General features: G+C 50.7%; 1 protein-coding gene across 3 annotated transcripts in view; it reads right to left on the reverse strand.

Moving 5' to 3' along the window:
• Positions 1 to 15,466, reverse strand: part of B3GNTL1 (UDP-GlcNAc:betaGal beta-1,3-N-acetylglucosaminyltransferase like 1) — a 94,376-nt gene that overhangs the window by 35,715 nt on the left and 43,195 nt on the right. For all 3 annotated transcript variants that reach the window (XM_004709203.2, XM_045299573.1, XM_045299574.1), the window contains one exon: positions 9,674 to 9,769. In XM_004709203.2, the coding sequence (XP_004709260.2) occupies positions 9,674 to 9,769 (96 nt within the window). The remainder of the gene's footprint in view (positions 1 to 9,673; positions 9,770 to 15,466) is intronic.

Below are 15,466 nucleotides of genomic sequence, written 5' to 3' on the forward strand. Positions count from 1 at the left end.
CCCCCCGTCTACCCCCTGTGTAGTCCGCCTTCCCTTCTCTCTATACTGCTCCCATGGCATACGGGACACTGTGATTCAGACTGTGTCAAAATGCCACCGTGGCACGCTCCAGGGACACAAGTCACGCTCTGATGAAATGTTGAGTTTGGGGAACAAAAAGAAGTCTGAAGGGGCAGGACCAGGAGTGAGGGCAGCTGGTGGCTGCCCTCGAAGAGCCAGTAGGTGCATTACTGTAATGGGAAAAATTCCTGGGGCTTGAAGATAAACAAGCAGCCATCTAGCTGAGAAGCAAGGAAGCCCACATGGAAGAAGCACACCAGCCTGTGTGATCATGAGGTGTCAATGGAATTGGGTATCAGGCATCAAAGGCCCAGAACCAAAAATCATATCTATGTGAATGAAGGGGAGGGCACAGTGGAGGCCCAAAGCCCATCTGTAGACAATTGGACATCACCTTACGGGGGTGGGAGGGGTGTCACAGGAGGAGATGAGCCAGTCAGGGTACAGTAAAGCACCGATGAAACACATAAATTTCCTCTAGTTCTTTAATGCTTCCTCCCCACCCACTATCATGACCCGAATTCTACCTTACAAATCTGGCTAGACCAGAGCATGTATACTGGTACAGATAAGAGTTGGAAACACTGGGAATCCAGGACAGACAAGCCCCTCGGGACCAATAATGACAGGAGCGATACCAGGAGGACAGGGAAAAGATGGGGTGAGAAAGGGGGAACCGATCATAATGATTGACATACAATTGCCACCCCCACCCAGGGGGACAAACAGAAAAGTGGGTGAAGGGAGACAGCGGACGGTGTAAGATACGAAAATAATAGTAATTTATAATTTATCAAGGATTCATGAGGGAGGGAGGGGGGGTGGAGGAGGGAGGAAAAAAGTGAGGAGCTGATACCAAAGGCTCAAGTAGAAAGAAAATGTTTTTAGAATGATGATGGCAACAAATGTACAAAAGTGCTGACACAACGGATGTGTGTATGGATTGTGATCAGAGCTGTACAAGCCCAATGAAATGATTTAAAAATCCTGGAGCAACTTTCTCCATCTTTTTCTTAAAAAGCAGTTTTTCAGTTCTTAAACGTCTTTCTAATAAGCCCCTATGATCTTCCTGTGTCCTAGAAAAATTATCCTGTCAAGATTATCCCTTTGACATCACAAAAAACATCTGCCTTCTGACTGGTCTCTCAGTCTTCAATTTACATGGCACAGCAGATCCCACGGGGGCCAGTTTTGAAGGGCCTTTATGGAGACCACGAGTGCATGACCGAGAGACCTGCCTACAGACGCCCACTGACGGCAGAGACATATCCGCCCACTGACGGCAGAGACATGATGTCCGTCCACTGACGGCAGAGACATGTCCGTCCACTAGTGACAGAGACATGATGCCTGTCCACTGATAGCGGAGACATGATGTCCGTCCACTGATAGCAGGCAGTGACATGTTTCCACACATTCTGTTTGGGATAATCCGTGTGTGCAGTAACAGGAACCAGAGGAGTCATGTGTATAAAGTGTATAAAGTGAGTGAACAGAGAGGAATGGTACAGATTGGGAGGGGGGCACTGCAGCGGCCGGGGGGTGGGGGTGGGGTTGCAGGGCAGCCAGTGGCGTGCGGGAACTCCCTGTGCACTCAGCATCACCAGGAGGCTCGTGGATCAAAAGCCTCAAGTTTGTAAGGAGTCAAGTCTACCGAAGCTGATCAACAGACTCCATGCAAGCTGAATCAAAATCACAGCTGCTCCTCTGCTGATAATGACAAGCTGACTGTAAGTCAAGTGGAAGTACCAGTACTTAGAACAAAGCTGGGACCTTCCTCCACTTGCTTCTGAGACTCATGTAATTGAAAGAAGTGATCGTGGCATCAAGACATAAAAACGGGCCCAGCAGACAGAGCAGAGTCCAGCAACCATGTGCAGGCACAGGGCCCACTGAGGGCAGTCCAAGACGCAAGGGAAGTCGGGGAGAAAAGACAGCCTTTCAACAAACGGTGCTGGAAAAAAGTAGGCAATCATACACACAAAATGAACTTTGGATCATACAAAATTAACTAAAAATGGCTCATATAGCTAGATGTAAAAGCTGGACTATAACCCTTTCTGAAGAAAACACAGCAGAGTGTCTTTGTGCCCCTGGGTTAGACAAGGATTTCTTAGATATGATGCCAAACTTGGTCCATTTTATAATTTAGAAAATTATACTTCATCAAAATTAAGAACTTCTGCTCTCTGAAAGATGCTATTAGACTAAAAGCCACTAGCTTAGGGAAAGATCTGAAAATTACATATCTGACAAAGGGCTTGTACCCAGGCTATATAAAGAATGCTTAAAATTCAATTAAAACCAAAAATCTATTGACAAAATAGGCAAGATATCTGAACAAAGATTTTTTTCATAAAGATCCATGGATCACTAAAGAAATATGTTAGTGCCACAATGAGATGTTACTACAAACCTATTAAAATGCTTAAAATAAAAAACTCTAACTAAAGCAAATGCTGCCGAGAATGTGGAGGAACTGGGTCCTCCCTCGTGCCCTGCTGCTGGGAATGTACAATGACCCCGCCCGTCTGGAGAGTAGCTCAGGAGTGCAGCCCTAAGCTCTCAGCCAACGCCCCGCCCCTCGGTGCTTCCCCTGAGAAAGGAAAGCACTACGCCTGACAAGGCGGCAGGCACAAAGGTTCAAGGCAGCTGTATCTGTGCACACAACCCACTGTTCACCAGTGGGTACTTGGAAGAAGAGTTTATGATAAATCCATACAATGAATATTAATGATCAATTTTTTAAAATCACAGGCTATTGATACACACAACTATATAGATGAAATCTCAAGGTGATGACGCTGGAGGAAAGAAATCGATTCTCACGGTTTAGGAGTCCACAAGTCAAAATTCTGAGCATCAGCTCAAAGGGAAGGCTTTCTCTCTGTGCGGCTTTGAGATAGGCTCTTCCTCCTCTTTCCGCCAGTGGACTTGGCGTCTCTTGGCGCGCTCCATGTGTCTTGGCATCAATCTTCCCTTGGGTCTTAGAGGTTCTCAGAGGAGAGACGCTGGGTTCAAAGGACTCGCTCCACACCCAGCTCTTCTTTCTGGGTGATAGTAGGCTCCCTTTCTCCCTCTGCTCACTTCTTGCCTTTCATCTCCTGTAGGGTGGATGATGATGTCTGCCATACTCTAGGGGAGGGCAGAGCACATCGCGGGCATGATCACATCACCACGCAACTGCCACGCTAGAGAACCATGACCCAGCCACGTGGGCACGTACTTCTGGTAACACAATTCAATCCATAGTATTTTTATTTATATGAAATTCTAGAAATCCTGCCTAGGGGTGAGCAGAGGAAGGGATTATACAGATATGCAAAGAAGTTTTCAGTGTGATGAAAATGTTTATCGACTGCTATAACGCTGACTACAGTAATGATTTTGCCAGTACATAAATGTCAAAATATGCACTTTAAGGATGAGTAACTTATCAGATGTCAATTAATCTTCTAAGTAATTAAGTCTAATTAATAATACAGAGGATCTGTTTAGGTTTTTTTTTAAGTGCAGGAAAAATATTGCAGTTTTTAATTATCTTTACCTGCCATGTATTAGAACTAGAATACGAAGTTCTATTTCTTTACGGTTTCTCCTTATCTTTTTACCACAGGGCGTCATCGGCTACCCAAATGCCCACTGTGTGGCAGGTGGCATGTTCTTTGCCCTCCTTAGCTTCTTTCTTGCCTTTGACTGGCAAAGGGCTCCTTTCCATGCCAGGCCAGCTGAACATCGGAACCCAAGGTGACTTCGGGCTCTGCCAGTCACCTCCTTTACACGAAAACTTATGAGCTGTTTTCCTTTGTACCCCTATTAAACGTTGCCACGTTTCCCCTTAATAAACAAAAAACACATGCTTTCATATGTAAATCACTAATTTTTACCTTGCGGTAAGCCAACCATGCCCTCCTGAAGCCTTAGCTCTGGCCAGAGTGCCGAGGGCCTGCACCCTGTCCGCGCTCTCAGCCTGCAGCCCGACCCTGGAGGAGGTGACGATGAGGAGCTCTTGGGGCTCAGCACTGCTGGCCACGATCCCAGGGTCTGGCCAACTACAACCCTGACCCAGAATGACTGCCACTCAAGACACACCCTGCACTAGTCCTGTCTTCTTAGCATAACCAAGACAGCCCACTCTGGTTCTAACTACAGGCATAGAGGTTGGGATTCACCACACACACACACACACACACACACACACACACACACACACACACCCCCCCCCCCCACACACACACACCTGGAGGGACACTGGCGGAATTCCCCGGCTGATAGTCCACGAGGCCTCAGTGTCCCTGCCCAAAGCCTCCAAGAATGTCTGCCAGCACTCTGAGTGCCGTGGGCACTCCTGTCACCTCCCAGGACCTGCCTGCAGCAGAACTGGAGGGCAGAAGGGACTTCACTCACCAGCATCCTCACTGGTGAATCGCTGCCATCAACCTGCCATGTCCTAGGTCCCCGACTAGGTGAGGCCAACTGAAGATAACCTCAGGTGGGTCCGGAGACCCTGCTCACAGAGCGGCTGCTTGTCATTCAGAGGGCCTGGGCCTGCAGAGCGCAGGACAGTGGGGTGCAGGTCAGTCTGGGAAGGGCTGCCACCTTCTTCTTAGAGTCCTGTAAGAAGGCCTTCCCTAAAGACACCCTGCGAGTCCCGAGGAAACTGTGTGTGGAGAAAATGTATGTCCAACCAGACGCCCGCTGCCTCCTCAACGCAACCACTGCATGGGCCAGACATCAGCAGGGAGAGAACCGATTCCCGCGCCTGAGCCACGAGAACGAGGCACTGTGGGGGCTGACGTCACTGCGTGCTGGCGCGGGGCGGATTCTACATAAAATGATGGGCAATGCTGGCAATTCAGCCGACAGTCAGGTACGGAGCTGGAAAGGCAGACCGGAAGACTGAAGACAGGCCACCCGGGAAAGAGGCAAGTGAGTTCCTGACACTGGCAACAGGTCATGGAGGTATCTGTGACCCCAATGAGTACTCACCCACCAGCACCTTCGACAGATTGAAAGTTTTCTTCTTCCAAATATAATATTTTTATTGTTCAACAGAAGTAGCACCCAGATATGGTCAGAGGTTATGACGACACTCTTGTAGTGGATCTTGAGATACATGAAATCAAAACTGTTTTCCACGAAATCAAAACTGTGATGATCAAGGAGGCAAAGTGGCTTGTCTGTCAGACGTGTCTTCTCACCTCTTTCCTGGCCACTGCTGACCTTGCTCACAAGTTCAAGAACAGAGAGGCTATGGTAGCGAGGAGGTCAAGCAGGGCTCAGCACTAAATTCAGAACCAGCCATTCGAGAAGGTTCTAAGTGCTGTGGCATCAGCCCTTTGACCTCTAATGGACACACGCTGCCGGGTAATGCACCCCCCTCACACCTTGACCGTTGGAGCCACTGTGTCCTCCCCCTCCAGCTCCTCGCGATTCTCCCGAGTTTTCACTGGCCCTCTACTGCTCCAAGTCTGAGGTCCTTCCTCTGGTATTGGCCTCTCTTGCTAACAGGTCCAAGGTCCAGATGAAGTATCGCCATCTTCGCTTCTAAGGAGCCTTCTGGCTGTACGCTGCCCCTTTCAGGATAGGTGTGTTTGTTCTTCTGCAGTCCGGGTATATTCAGTACTCTTCATCCTCAGCATAACTCAAAGGTATCAAGGATCCTTCTGGGTCCTTTATTCATTGTCACATGCATAGGAGGTGATTGGAAATATCAAGGTGTACCTTAGTTCTCAAAGTGACATCTTTGCCTTTTAGTACTTTAAAGAGGGCTTTTGCAGCAGCTTGGCCCAATGTAACCATTGTTTGACCTAGCTGATGCTTTCCTGAGCAATGATTATGGACGCAAGCAAATGAATTCTCTGACGACATCAGCCTTTCCTCTGCTTATTCGATGCTGCTCATAGACCAGATGTCCACCCCATTGCCCTTGAAAACCCCAAGAGTCTTTCAGTTCCTGCTCTTGTGCATTCACCCTTTCCAAATGCGCCCAGCTTCTCCTACCCAAGAGGTCTGCAGCATCCTGCCATGTGCTCATACGGAGGGTTTTCTCACTCACTGGGCCAGGCTCCAGGTGGGTTATTGCAACAGTCAAGCACATCCAGGTGGAGTGACACAGGAACACAGCACAGAAGTGGTGGGGCTTTAGGAAGAGAGTGAAGCTCTGCCTGTGCTAACCCCCACCCCCCACCCCAACAGAGTCCTATGAGTGGCTCCCCAGGAGGTGGGAGACCAGGCTGCAGGAAGGGCAAGCACAGGAACCTGAACTTTCCTAGGGGAGGCAGCAGGAGGAACAGATGGTAGAGGGATGGCCAGGTGGTATGGGAGGACGAGGTGGCACTCTGGGCTGGGCCAGCATCACACCCAATCCCACTAGTACCCTCGCCTTGTATTAAGCAAGGCCAACCAAGGATGCCTTTCCACCATTCCACTACCTAGCTACGGGCCAGCCCCCATCCTCAAGCAGTCAGGGCCCTACCAAGGGGGCCCCAGAAGCAGTCTCATCCTGATTATTCTCAGTCCTGGGGTATCCTGGGTACCCCCTCAGGGAGGATGCTGTCAAGAATGGACACGTTTGAGTTAACATCTGTTCTAAGCATGGAGAACTTCCCTTTTGGGTTGACCAGGAATTCGCAGAACTTGAGGCTTTATAATACTCTGTTGTAAATGTCTACAGACCAAATACAGATTCAAACAGGCTCGGCTCACAGCACACAGTGCCTGGGTCGGTGCGGGGACAGAAGGTCGAGTGCGGCAGAGGCAAATTCTGCCACCGAAATGAAGGCTGGTCGAGCATGACACGCGTCCCGCCAGGAACCTCAGACCTCGGCACCCCTGCCCTGCTAACAAGTACTGGTGAAGAGGAAGCTATGGTAATTATTTCTATTACAATTAACAGCTAAGTGTTCCTGTTACCTCTGACTTGCAACTGTATTCCTGGTTGAAAATGGGCCTGCTCCATCTAAACAGATTCTGAATTGTGCTCCTAGTGTTGAGTTACATAGTTTCCGCATGACTCACATTTATACCAGAAAATCAAAAACACTGCAGAAATGCCAGCTCAGCAGTTGCCGCCTGCCGCTGCTTCCCTCCCTCTCTCCCCCTGGGGGCTCTGTCCGTCCACAGGGCCTGAAAGTGCCATGCTGAGTGCTCAGGGAGACTCGGGAGCTTCTTCGATAGCGGTTCTCAACCTGTGGGTTGAGACCCCCTTAAGGGGTTGAACGACCCTTTCACAGGGGTCGCCCGATTCATAACAGCAGCAAAATGACAGTTATGAAGTAGCAACAAAAATAATTTTATGGTTGGGGGGGGGGTCACCACAACATGAGGAACTGGATTAAGGGGTCGAGGCATCAGGAAGGTTGAGAAGCATGTTCTACAACTTCTCCATGCCCCCGCCCCACCCCCACCCCACTCCCGAGGCCACCGGACTCTGTTATGAAAATGATTCTATGTTTAAAGGATGTGTGTCTAAGAATGTGCCCCTTTGAAAAGGCAGCGAGACCAAGCCCTGGGCACCCTTCTGTCCATGCATGTAGCAGGCTGAGTCGGGTGGCTGGAACCCCAGCCAATGGGAAGATGACGAGGTGGGTGATGCTGCCGTGCCAGCTCCTCTCCACAGTAACCCTCAGGACGGAGCGGAGCTGCTGCCACTTCTGGCCACAGAGCCCCTAGTTGGCGATAGCCCAGCGTTTAACTGCTGTGCTACCAAGGCCCCTCCAAAAGATGAGAGGAGGAGGCAGATCTGCAGACAGATGCCACACAGCCTGGTTCACATCGGAGCTGACCCATTGAGCACATGACCTTTGGCCTGGTTCATATCAGATCTGACCCAGTGGTCAGAGACCTTGGAACCCCAGTTCACATCATATCCGACCCAGTGCAGCAACAGTGCCCGGGCCACTAGGAGCAGAGGGGGGGTGTTGCTGAGAATCTGAGACTGCGTTAAAGCAGGGTGCTCCCCTCCAGCGCCCCCTCCCAGGCAAGGGGCATCTGCCCCTGAGGGGACCTGTGTCTGTGACAGGCCTGTGGCCACCAGGGTTCAGTCTCACGGTGCGGGCGGGGCTGTCCATGTGCAGGACTTGGCAGTGTAGCTGCAGCCAGCCCCCAGGGGCCAGGCTCCTGGAGGCTACAGAGCCACTCTGCTCTGCCTGAGTGCTGCCATCTCTGAGTGATGTACGGCCCTACCACCACGTCACCAGAAAGGCCCCTGCCAGCACCCAGATTCCCCACAGGTAAGTCAAGGTGGTTAGCAGGGGCTAACGTCCTCTGGAAAACACAGCAACGTGCCCAGCTCTGGCCTCTGAAAGGCCACGAGAGCAGTACAGAGAGCTGTGAAGGGAGCCCACAGCACGGATGCACGTACATAGCACAGACAGAGAGGTGCAAGGCCCGGAACACAGCCCATCAGCTCCGGCGTCTGGTGGTCGACCACCTAGACCTGTGGCTGACGGGGAAGCAGCAGAGAACTGGATTTCCCAAGGAAACATGAAGTGGAGCCACCACAAGGGGCGCCCGCCATGGACGTCACCATACTGCTGGGGGGGCGGGGGTTACTGTGAAGTCGGTCAGGGAGGATGATGGTTCTCTCACCCCTCGCTGTCTCAGTGGGCAACACTGGATTGCAGATCAAGGTCGCACCCAACACCCAAGTACACAGGAGCCTGTGTGCAGCACACAGCGTACACAGTGGCCTCTCTCCACTACTGCCTAACAGTGCCCTCGCTGTGGCGCCGATTGCACTCCCAGCAGCCCGACAGGGCAGAGAAGAGCTACGCCACATGGAAGGAGGCTGCTTGGCCCTCCTGTGGAATGCCGGTGGGTTTGAACCATCCACCTTTCCGATGGTGGCCAACGCTTAACCCACTGTGCCACCCGGGCTCGCTCCAGCCTACAGCAGGGAAGAGTGTCTTTCTTTTCCACTACAGAGGCATGGGGGCGAGGTAAGGGCAGAGGAGAGGGGTTGGGATGGAGAAGGAGGGCTGGGGGTAGATCCAGTGAGGAGGGGCAGAGGGTGCCGAGCGGCAGACACTGCTGATGGGGGCATGGAGGTGCCCACCTTGTGTCCACTGCCAGCTTTGTCCAGGGGTTCCTCAACCCAAGTGTCCAGACTCAGAAGACCAGGGAGTAACTTTCCTGTTTACTTCTCAACCCGTTCTAACATCGTAACAAGCCTAGCCTTCTCTAAGTTGTTCTGGAGAGGCCTGATGACGTTTCGATGGCTCAGTTCTCCAGATGTTCCGGAGAAGCACTAAGCATGGCGGCACTCGAGGTCACCTGGGGATCGCGAGACAGAATGAAGCACAGCAACCCTGTCATTCCTACCAGTGTGTCTCGTGATGGGTGTCCCTATTGGTTCCTGATGACAGGCAGAAAGAGAGGCCCACGCCCACCCCACTCAGTCGTCCAAGCGACCTATGAGCCAGTTGGAGCTGTCCACAGCAGCCAGCCCTGAGAAGTGCACATCCACACGGGCAACCGGGCTCTCACAGCCAGAGGCCACGCCGGATGCGCAGCATATCCACATGTAGCACAAGGCAGTGTCTTGCCCAGAAATGACCTCTCAGCCACAGGGGACACAGGGACTAGAGCTAGACAGGGAGGAGGAACACACCTGGGTGAGAAGCTGGTCTGCAGACAGCTGGTTGATCCAGCGTGTATACCTCTTGGTGGAGTCAGGGGGGTCTCTTCTCACCTGGCAGCCAACAATCTGTAAGGCAAACACAGGGCATGAGAGGATGTCCACATGGACACGTGTGCTGCTGGGCCAGGGGCAGGGGTTGGAAGACACTTCCTGCCACGTGCCGGTGGGGGGGGGACCTCCCACCACCCGGGGACAGGCAGGGGTCCAGGCCCGATGGAGCTCTTGGTGGAGGATGAGTGGCATCTGCTCTTAGCTGGATCATGAACACAGTACAGACAGTTTCCCCCGACACACTCAGGTCAAGTGGTCCACGTTCATGCAAACACAAGGGTCAGATTTACTTTGAAGGCGACTCACTGGACCCAAGAAAGCTCCATCACATCTTCTGGGGCAGCAAATGGGAACAGCCTCACTGGGGACATGGTCAATCAGCCTTGTCAGGGGCTTCTGAGTTGTTCTGTGTACAACAGATCTGAACACTGCCTAGTCCTGCGCCACCCCCACAGCGTGCATCCATTTGCAGCCACTATTAGCCATCTCTCTCTTTCCATGGCCCTCTACCAGCAATGACACCCTTCTCCAGGGACTGGTCCCTCCTGAAACCATGTACAAAGTATGTGAGATAAGTCTCAACATGCTCTGTCCTAAGGAGCATTTTGGTTGTCTTTGTTTATTCTCCTGGCAGCCCACGGTGTGTCCCATGGAAAAGCATTCATTTCCAGGTAGCTATGTCCCACAGCTGATGGCTCAGGAGACAGCCTGGTCTAGCTTTCCACTCTTGCACAAACTGGACTCTCCTCCATGTGGAGCCCCCTCCTCTGGGCCACTAGCCATGCACACCCACCTTGTGAGCTGCCCTGGAACTCCTCTTTCCTTCCACTGGTACAGGATCACAAACAAGATCTGACCCTAGTTTCTAACCATTTCCTTCTATCCTCAAACCTTGAATGCGGAACCGACCTCCTCCTAGCAAAGGCACAAGCCCCTCTAAGCCCCCTGGCCCAACCCAGCAACCCATCTGCCTGCCCTGCCTTCCCGAGCTCTGCCCAGTGCCCCTCCATCCCCTCTCCATGCCTGTAATTTCCTTTCTTGCCCTATGCCACTGGCTTGACAACCAGCACTGTGGTGGAAGTGTGCTTGGTCAAAGCGGACAGCCTTGTTATGGGTCCCAGGACATAAGCATTCACTCTTTCACCAGTAAGTATGCTGTTGTTGTGTCAGTATAATGTTAGCGCCAGGTTTTTTCTTACATGGTGTTTCCCTCTACTCCCCGTTTTCTCAAAGGTTTCCTCATGAATTGGCACAGGACCGGGCAGTATTTCATTTAGCTGGATGAATTGGAACTGACTCACGGCACCTAACATAATTATTTTTATATGCTGGTGATTCCATTTTGTTAAGGCCTTTGCACGGCATTCATGAGGGTCACTGGTCTCTGGATGGTCTTTGCCTGGTCTGGCAGCTAAGTAACACTAACTTGCTAAAATGAGCTGAATTCTCTCCCCTTCATTTTCTGTTATTTGCTGTGCTATCTGTTGAGAGTTGGAGTCTTCAACATCAAGGCAGTCTGCCTGCTTCGCGTGTTGGTGACGTCTGTTTCTGTCGCACTTCCTGCTCTGCCACTCGCTGCAGAGGTGAAGCGGCTGTGGGCTCTGGTGGGGCTGACCTTTCAGCAGATAAGTGTCCTTTGCCATCTTGGGTAAGTTTCTTTGCTCTAAAATCTATGTGATCAACTGCTAATACAGCCACTCCTGCTTTCCTTTTACTAACGTTTGCACGATCAGTGAAAATATAGTCACAGACTGAGAGAAGGTATTTTTCAGCCATACATCTGATAAAAGATTCTTATCTAGAATATGTACAAAGTTCTCAATGCTCAGCAATAAGAAAACGAGCAACCCACATTAAGGAAAAAAACACTTAGAAGATTTGAACAGCTAGTCCATAAAACAAGATTCATGTATGGAAAACACACATGTATTCGACGTTAGTCATTAGTACACAGAACCTGTACACTTCGTTACAGTAATTTACTTTGTCTCCTTGAGTTGCCCTTTGAAATTTTCTGTTCAGCTCTTCAACTTCACCACTCCTTCCACTTGTCGTAGGTACTACTCTGAGAGCAGTTACAAGCACAAATACGAGGGGCACCCAAAAAACCCAGAACTGTGCTGGGCAGAGCAGAGCAGAGCTTTCGTAGTGCACATTTTTCCCGTTCAGCGAGCATCAAGCAAGTCCTCTGAGTCAGTGCACTCAGTGGCGTCACCTGGGAAGGTCCTCCTGGTCACAGTGGAATTTTTCATAAAAGCAGTTTCGCTAGAATCTCGTTTTTTTGTGATGGCTGATTTAAGAGAACAACAGCATGCGGCTGTGGAATTTTATTTTCTACTCAGGAGAAATGCAGCACAAACTGTTGTGATGTTGAACACGGCTTACAAGGGCAGCGCTACGGGAAAAACCTCAAGTGTATGAGTGGTTTTCTCTTTTTAAAAAGGTAAAATGTCGAGTGATGACAAATCTTGTTCTGGATGTCCGTCAACTTCCTGAAGTGATGAAAATGTTGACTCGTAGTGCATTTGGAGTTCTTTCCACCAGGGCAGACTGTTAATCAAGCTCCTTATTTAGAGGTTCCGAAGAGATAACGTAACAGTGTGCGACAAAAAAGGCCTGATTTGTGGCAGATGGGGGGCTGGTTTTGCCACCATGACAATGTACCTGCTCACGCAGCCCTCTCAGTGTGCCAGTTTTTGACAAAATACAGCATGCCTCTCATGTCCCATGCACCTCACTCACCTGACCTTGCTCTGTGAAAGTTCTTTGTTTCCATAAAAGAAGAGGGGCATGAAAGGACAGCGATGTGATGAAGTAGAAGTGGTGAAGAAAAGATGAGGGAGGTGCTGTCAGCCATCCAAGCAGATGAGTTTGAAAAATGTTTCCAAGATTGCAATCGGTGATTTGACAAATGTGTTAAGTGTAACAGAGAGTACCTTCAAGGTGATAAGGTTGTGCTGTTAAAACATTTAAATACATAGCTTTTGGGGAGTTCCAGGTTTTTTGGGGGGTCCCCCCTCTAGGTTTTTTGGGGGGTACCCCCTCCTATGTCTTGGAAAAAGTACAGCAGAAAACTCCTTAGGGACAAGGAGGATGAGACCTCATCTCACATACTTTGGACGTGCTGTCAGAAGAGATCAGTCCCGGAGAAGGACATGATGTTTGGTAAAATAACAGGAAGGCCCTCGAAGGTGGACCGACAGCAGCTGCGACAATGGGCTCAAGCACAAGAACACTTGTGAGGATGCGCAGGACCAGGAAGTGTTTTGTTGTTCGTACACCGTCACTATGGGTTGTAACTTGGGACCCGTTGATGGGACCCAACGACAACAACAGAAATTAGAACCGCAATGAAATAACACTACACACACACTAAACGACATTAGAGCATCTCAATGACAACCGGCTGCACCAAATACTGATGAAAAGGTGAAATAAGAACTCATGCGGGAGGGGGGAGCGGGGAGGGAGGGGAAAAATGAGGACCTAATGTCGGGGGTTTAAATGGAGAGAAAATGTTTTGAGAAACAATGTACAAATGCGCTTTACACAATTGATGTGTGTATGGACTGGGATAACAGTTGTATGAGCCCCTAATAAAATGTTAAAAAAAAAAAAAAAAGAACTCATGCATTGCTAATGAGAATGGTAAACCAGTTTGACAACTTGCTAGATGAATTAAGCATGCACCTACTCCAGGACTTTCCCCTACAAAAAACTTAGAATAGCTTTGCTTGTAATAGGCATAAACTGAAAAAGAAACATATAAAAACATCCACCGATAGGTGAATGGATAAAGATATCTGTGATATACCCAGAAAATGGAACAGCACTCAGCAATAAGCAGTGGCATGGGTAGATCTGAAACGAATGACGATCCGGAGTGGGAGAAGGGGGACACAGAGCAGTACTGCGGGATCCGTGTGTAAGGCATTCAGAAAATACACCCTAGTCTACAGAGGCAGCCAACAGGCCAGTGGATGCGTGGGGGGGAGTGGGGTGCAAGAGGGGCAGAAGAACGGCAAAGGGATGTGAGGAAGTGTGGGGGGGCGATCAAGAGTCAATAGCTTGGCTGTGATGGCAGCGTCACAGGTGAATCCAGGCATCAGAAGTTACTGAACTGAACATTCTGCCATTTATTGCATGCCCATTAGACATCAATAAAGCCCCAAACTCCTTTAAAAGAAAAGAGAAATTCAAGAACTGGAAAGTACAATTGCTGAACCTAAGAACTTCCGATAGTATTTTAGCAGAGGAATAGATGTAGCTGAAGGGCTGGGGGGGTGGTAGCAAGCAGACTCATAGGAAACCTACAGGAACCGAGGGCGAAGGCAGAAGAGAGCACAGGGGTCAGCAGTGACGCTGAGGGACACTAGAGTCTCAGGGGAAGCAGGGGCTACAGCAGAGAGGGAGAGAGAAGTATGAATGGGGCAGAAAGCAATGGTGGAAGAATTTTCCAAAACAGATAAAGCTATCAGGAAATGCTGTGTGCCTCGAGCAAGATAGATCCCGAGAATACCATGGCTAAACACATCAAGCTGTTGAAAGCCAGAAAACTCTGAAAGCCGTCAGACAGCAGCACTGTCCTTACGGGGCCAAGCAGCCATGAAACAGGCCGGTGGGACATTGTAGACATCTCTCCAGAAAATACCCACTAAACAATCAAGCAACTCTTGAATTATTTTCCTGTAGGGCCAGGACTCTGCCCAGGAAAAGGTTTGCTAAACACTGGCCTGCCTAATACCTATCATTGAAACCGCCTCTCTTCTGGCCTCGCCTTGCTGCGGGGCTGTCCATCGCACCGAGGCCCCTGCAGCAGAGGGGAGCTGCCCCACAGGAAACCTTTATGGGGCAGAGCTGAATCACGTGGGGTCACTCTGAGTTGGAATCAGGTGGACAGCGCTCAACAACCACAATCTTTAGGAAGGCAAATCGCCAGCCTGGGGGAGTTCAGACCCTTTCCAGTTAGTGTAAGCAGGGCGCCACCAGGGCCCGCAGTCCTGCTACACTGGCTTGCAAAAAGAACATGAGGGCAGCACAAGCAATTTGCTGATTAAAAGCAGTGAGGCACAAATCTTCTGCCCAGACACCATGATGACCAGAGGGTCTCCTCTGTACACAAATGCCTGAACCAAGGCCAGGCCCCTGCAGGCAGCCACACAGCTGGGTGGAGGTGAAAGAAGAGTGTCAGCGTGAGGTCCTGCTGGGGGCATCACTTGATCTGGGTCCTTTTGAGTGTGAGGACCCTGCTCCCAGCCCCTGGCTGGGGTTTCAGGCTTCTGTGAAGGCCAGGCCTTCACGGGCTCTAAGCGCCATGGGAGGATTAACTGGAAGATCGGCTCTGCGTTCACATCAGCAGGCGCACTCGCTGCCCTGCAAACACGGAGTGAGTGTGAGGCTGGGGCAGGGAGGGGGAGGAGTGCACTATAGCTAACCTCTCCGCCTGAAAAGGCACCCAAGGGGTAACACCAGCTCCTCTGCAGCGCTGCCCTATCACAAGGACGGGACCAGGTGGAAGGAGACAGGACAAGGCTCAGGAACTGCCAGGTTCACAGAAGGTGTCCTCATGGAACAGGGCAAAGGCACAGAGACGCTGGGACCAGCTCTCCAGGGGCTCCAGCCAGGCCCCGTTACTCAGGGCCTCGTGCGCAGGTCAGGCCCAGGCTACCATGTGGTGTGCAGTGGGCATTCGGGGCTGCATCTGGCTGGGGG

The sequence above is a fragment of the Echinops telfairi genome, unplaced genomic scaffold (assembly GCF_000313985.2).
Source record: "Echinops telfairi isolate 266 unplaced genomic scaffold, ASM31398v2 ScPeMD7_7458;HRSCAF=8496, whole genome shotgun sequence".
NCBI classification, from domain to species: domain Eukaryota; kingdom Metazoa; phylum Chordata; class Mammalia; order Afrosoricida; family Tenrecidae; genus Echinops; species Echinops telfairi.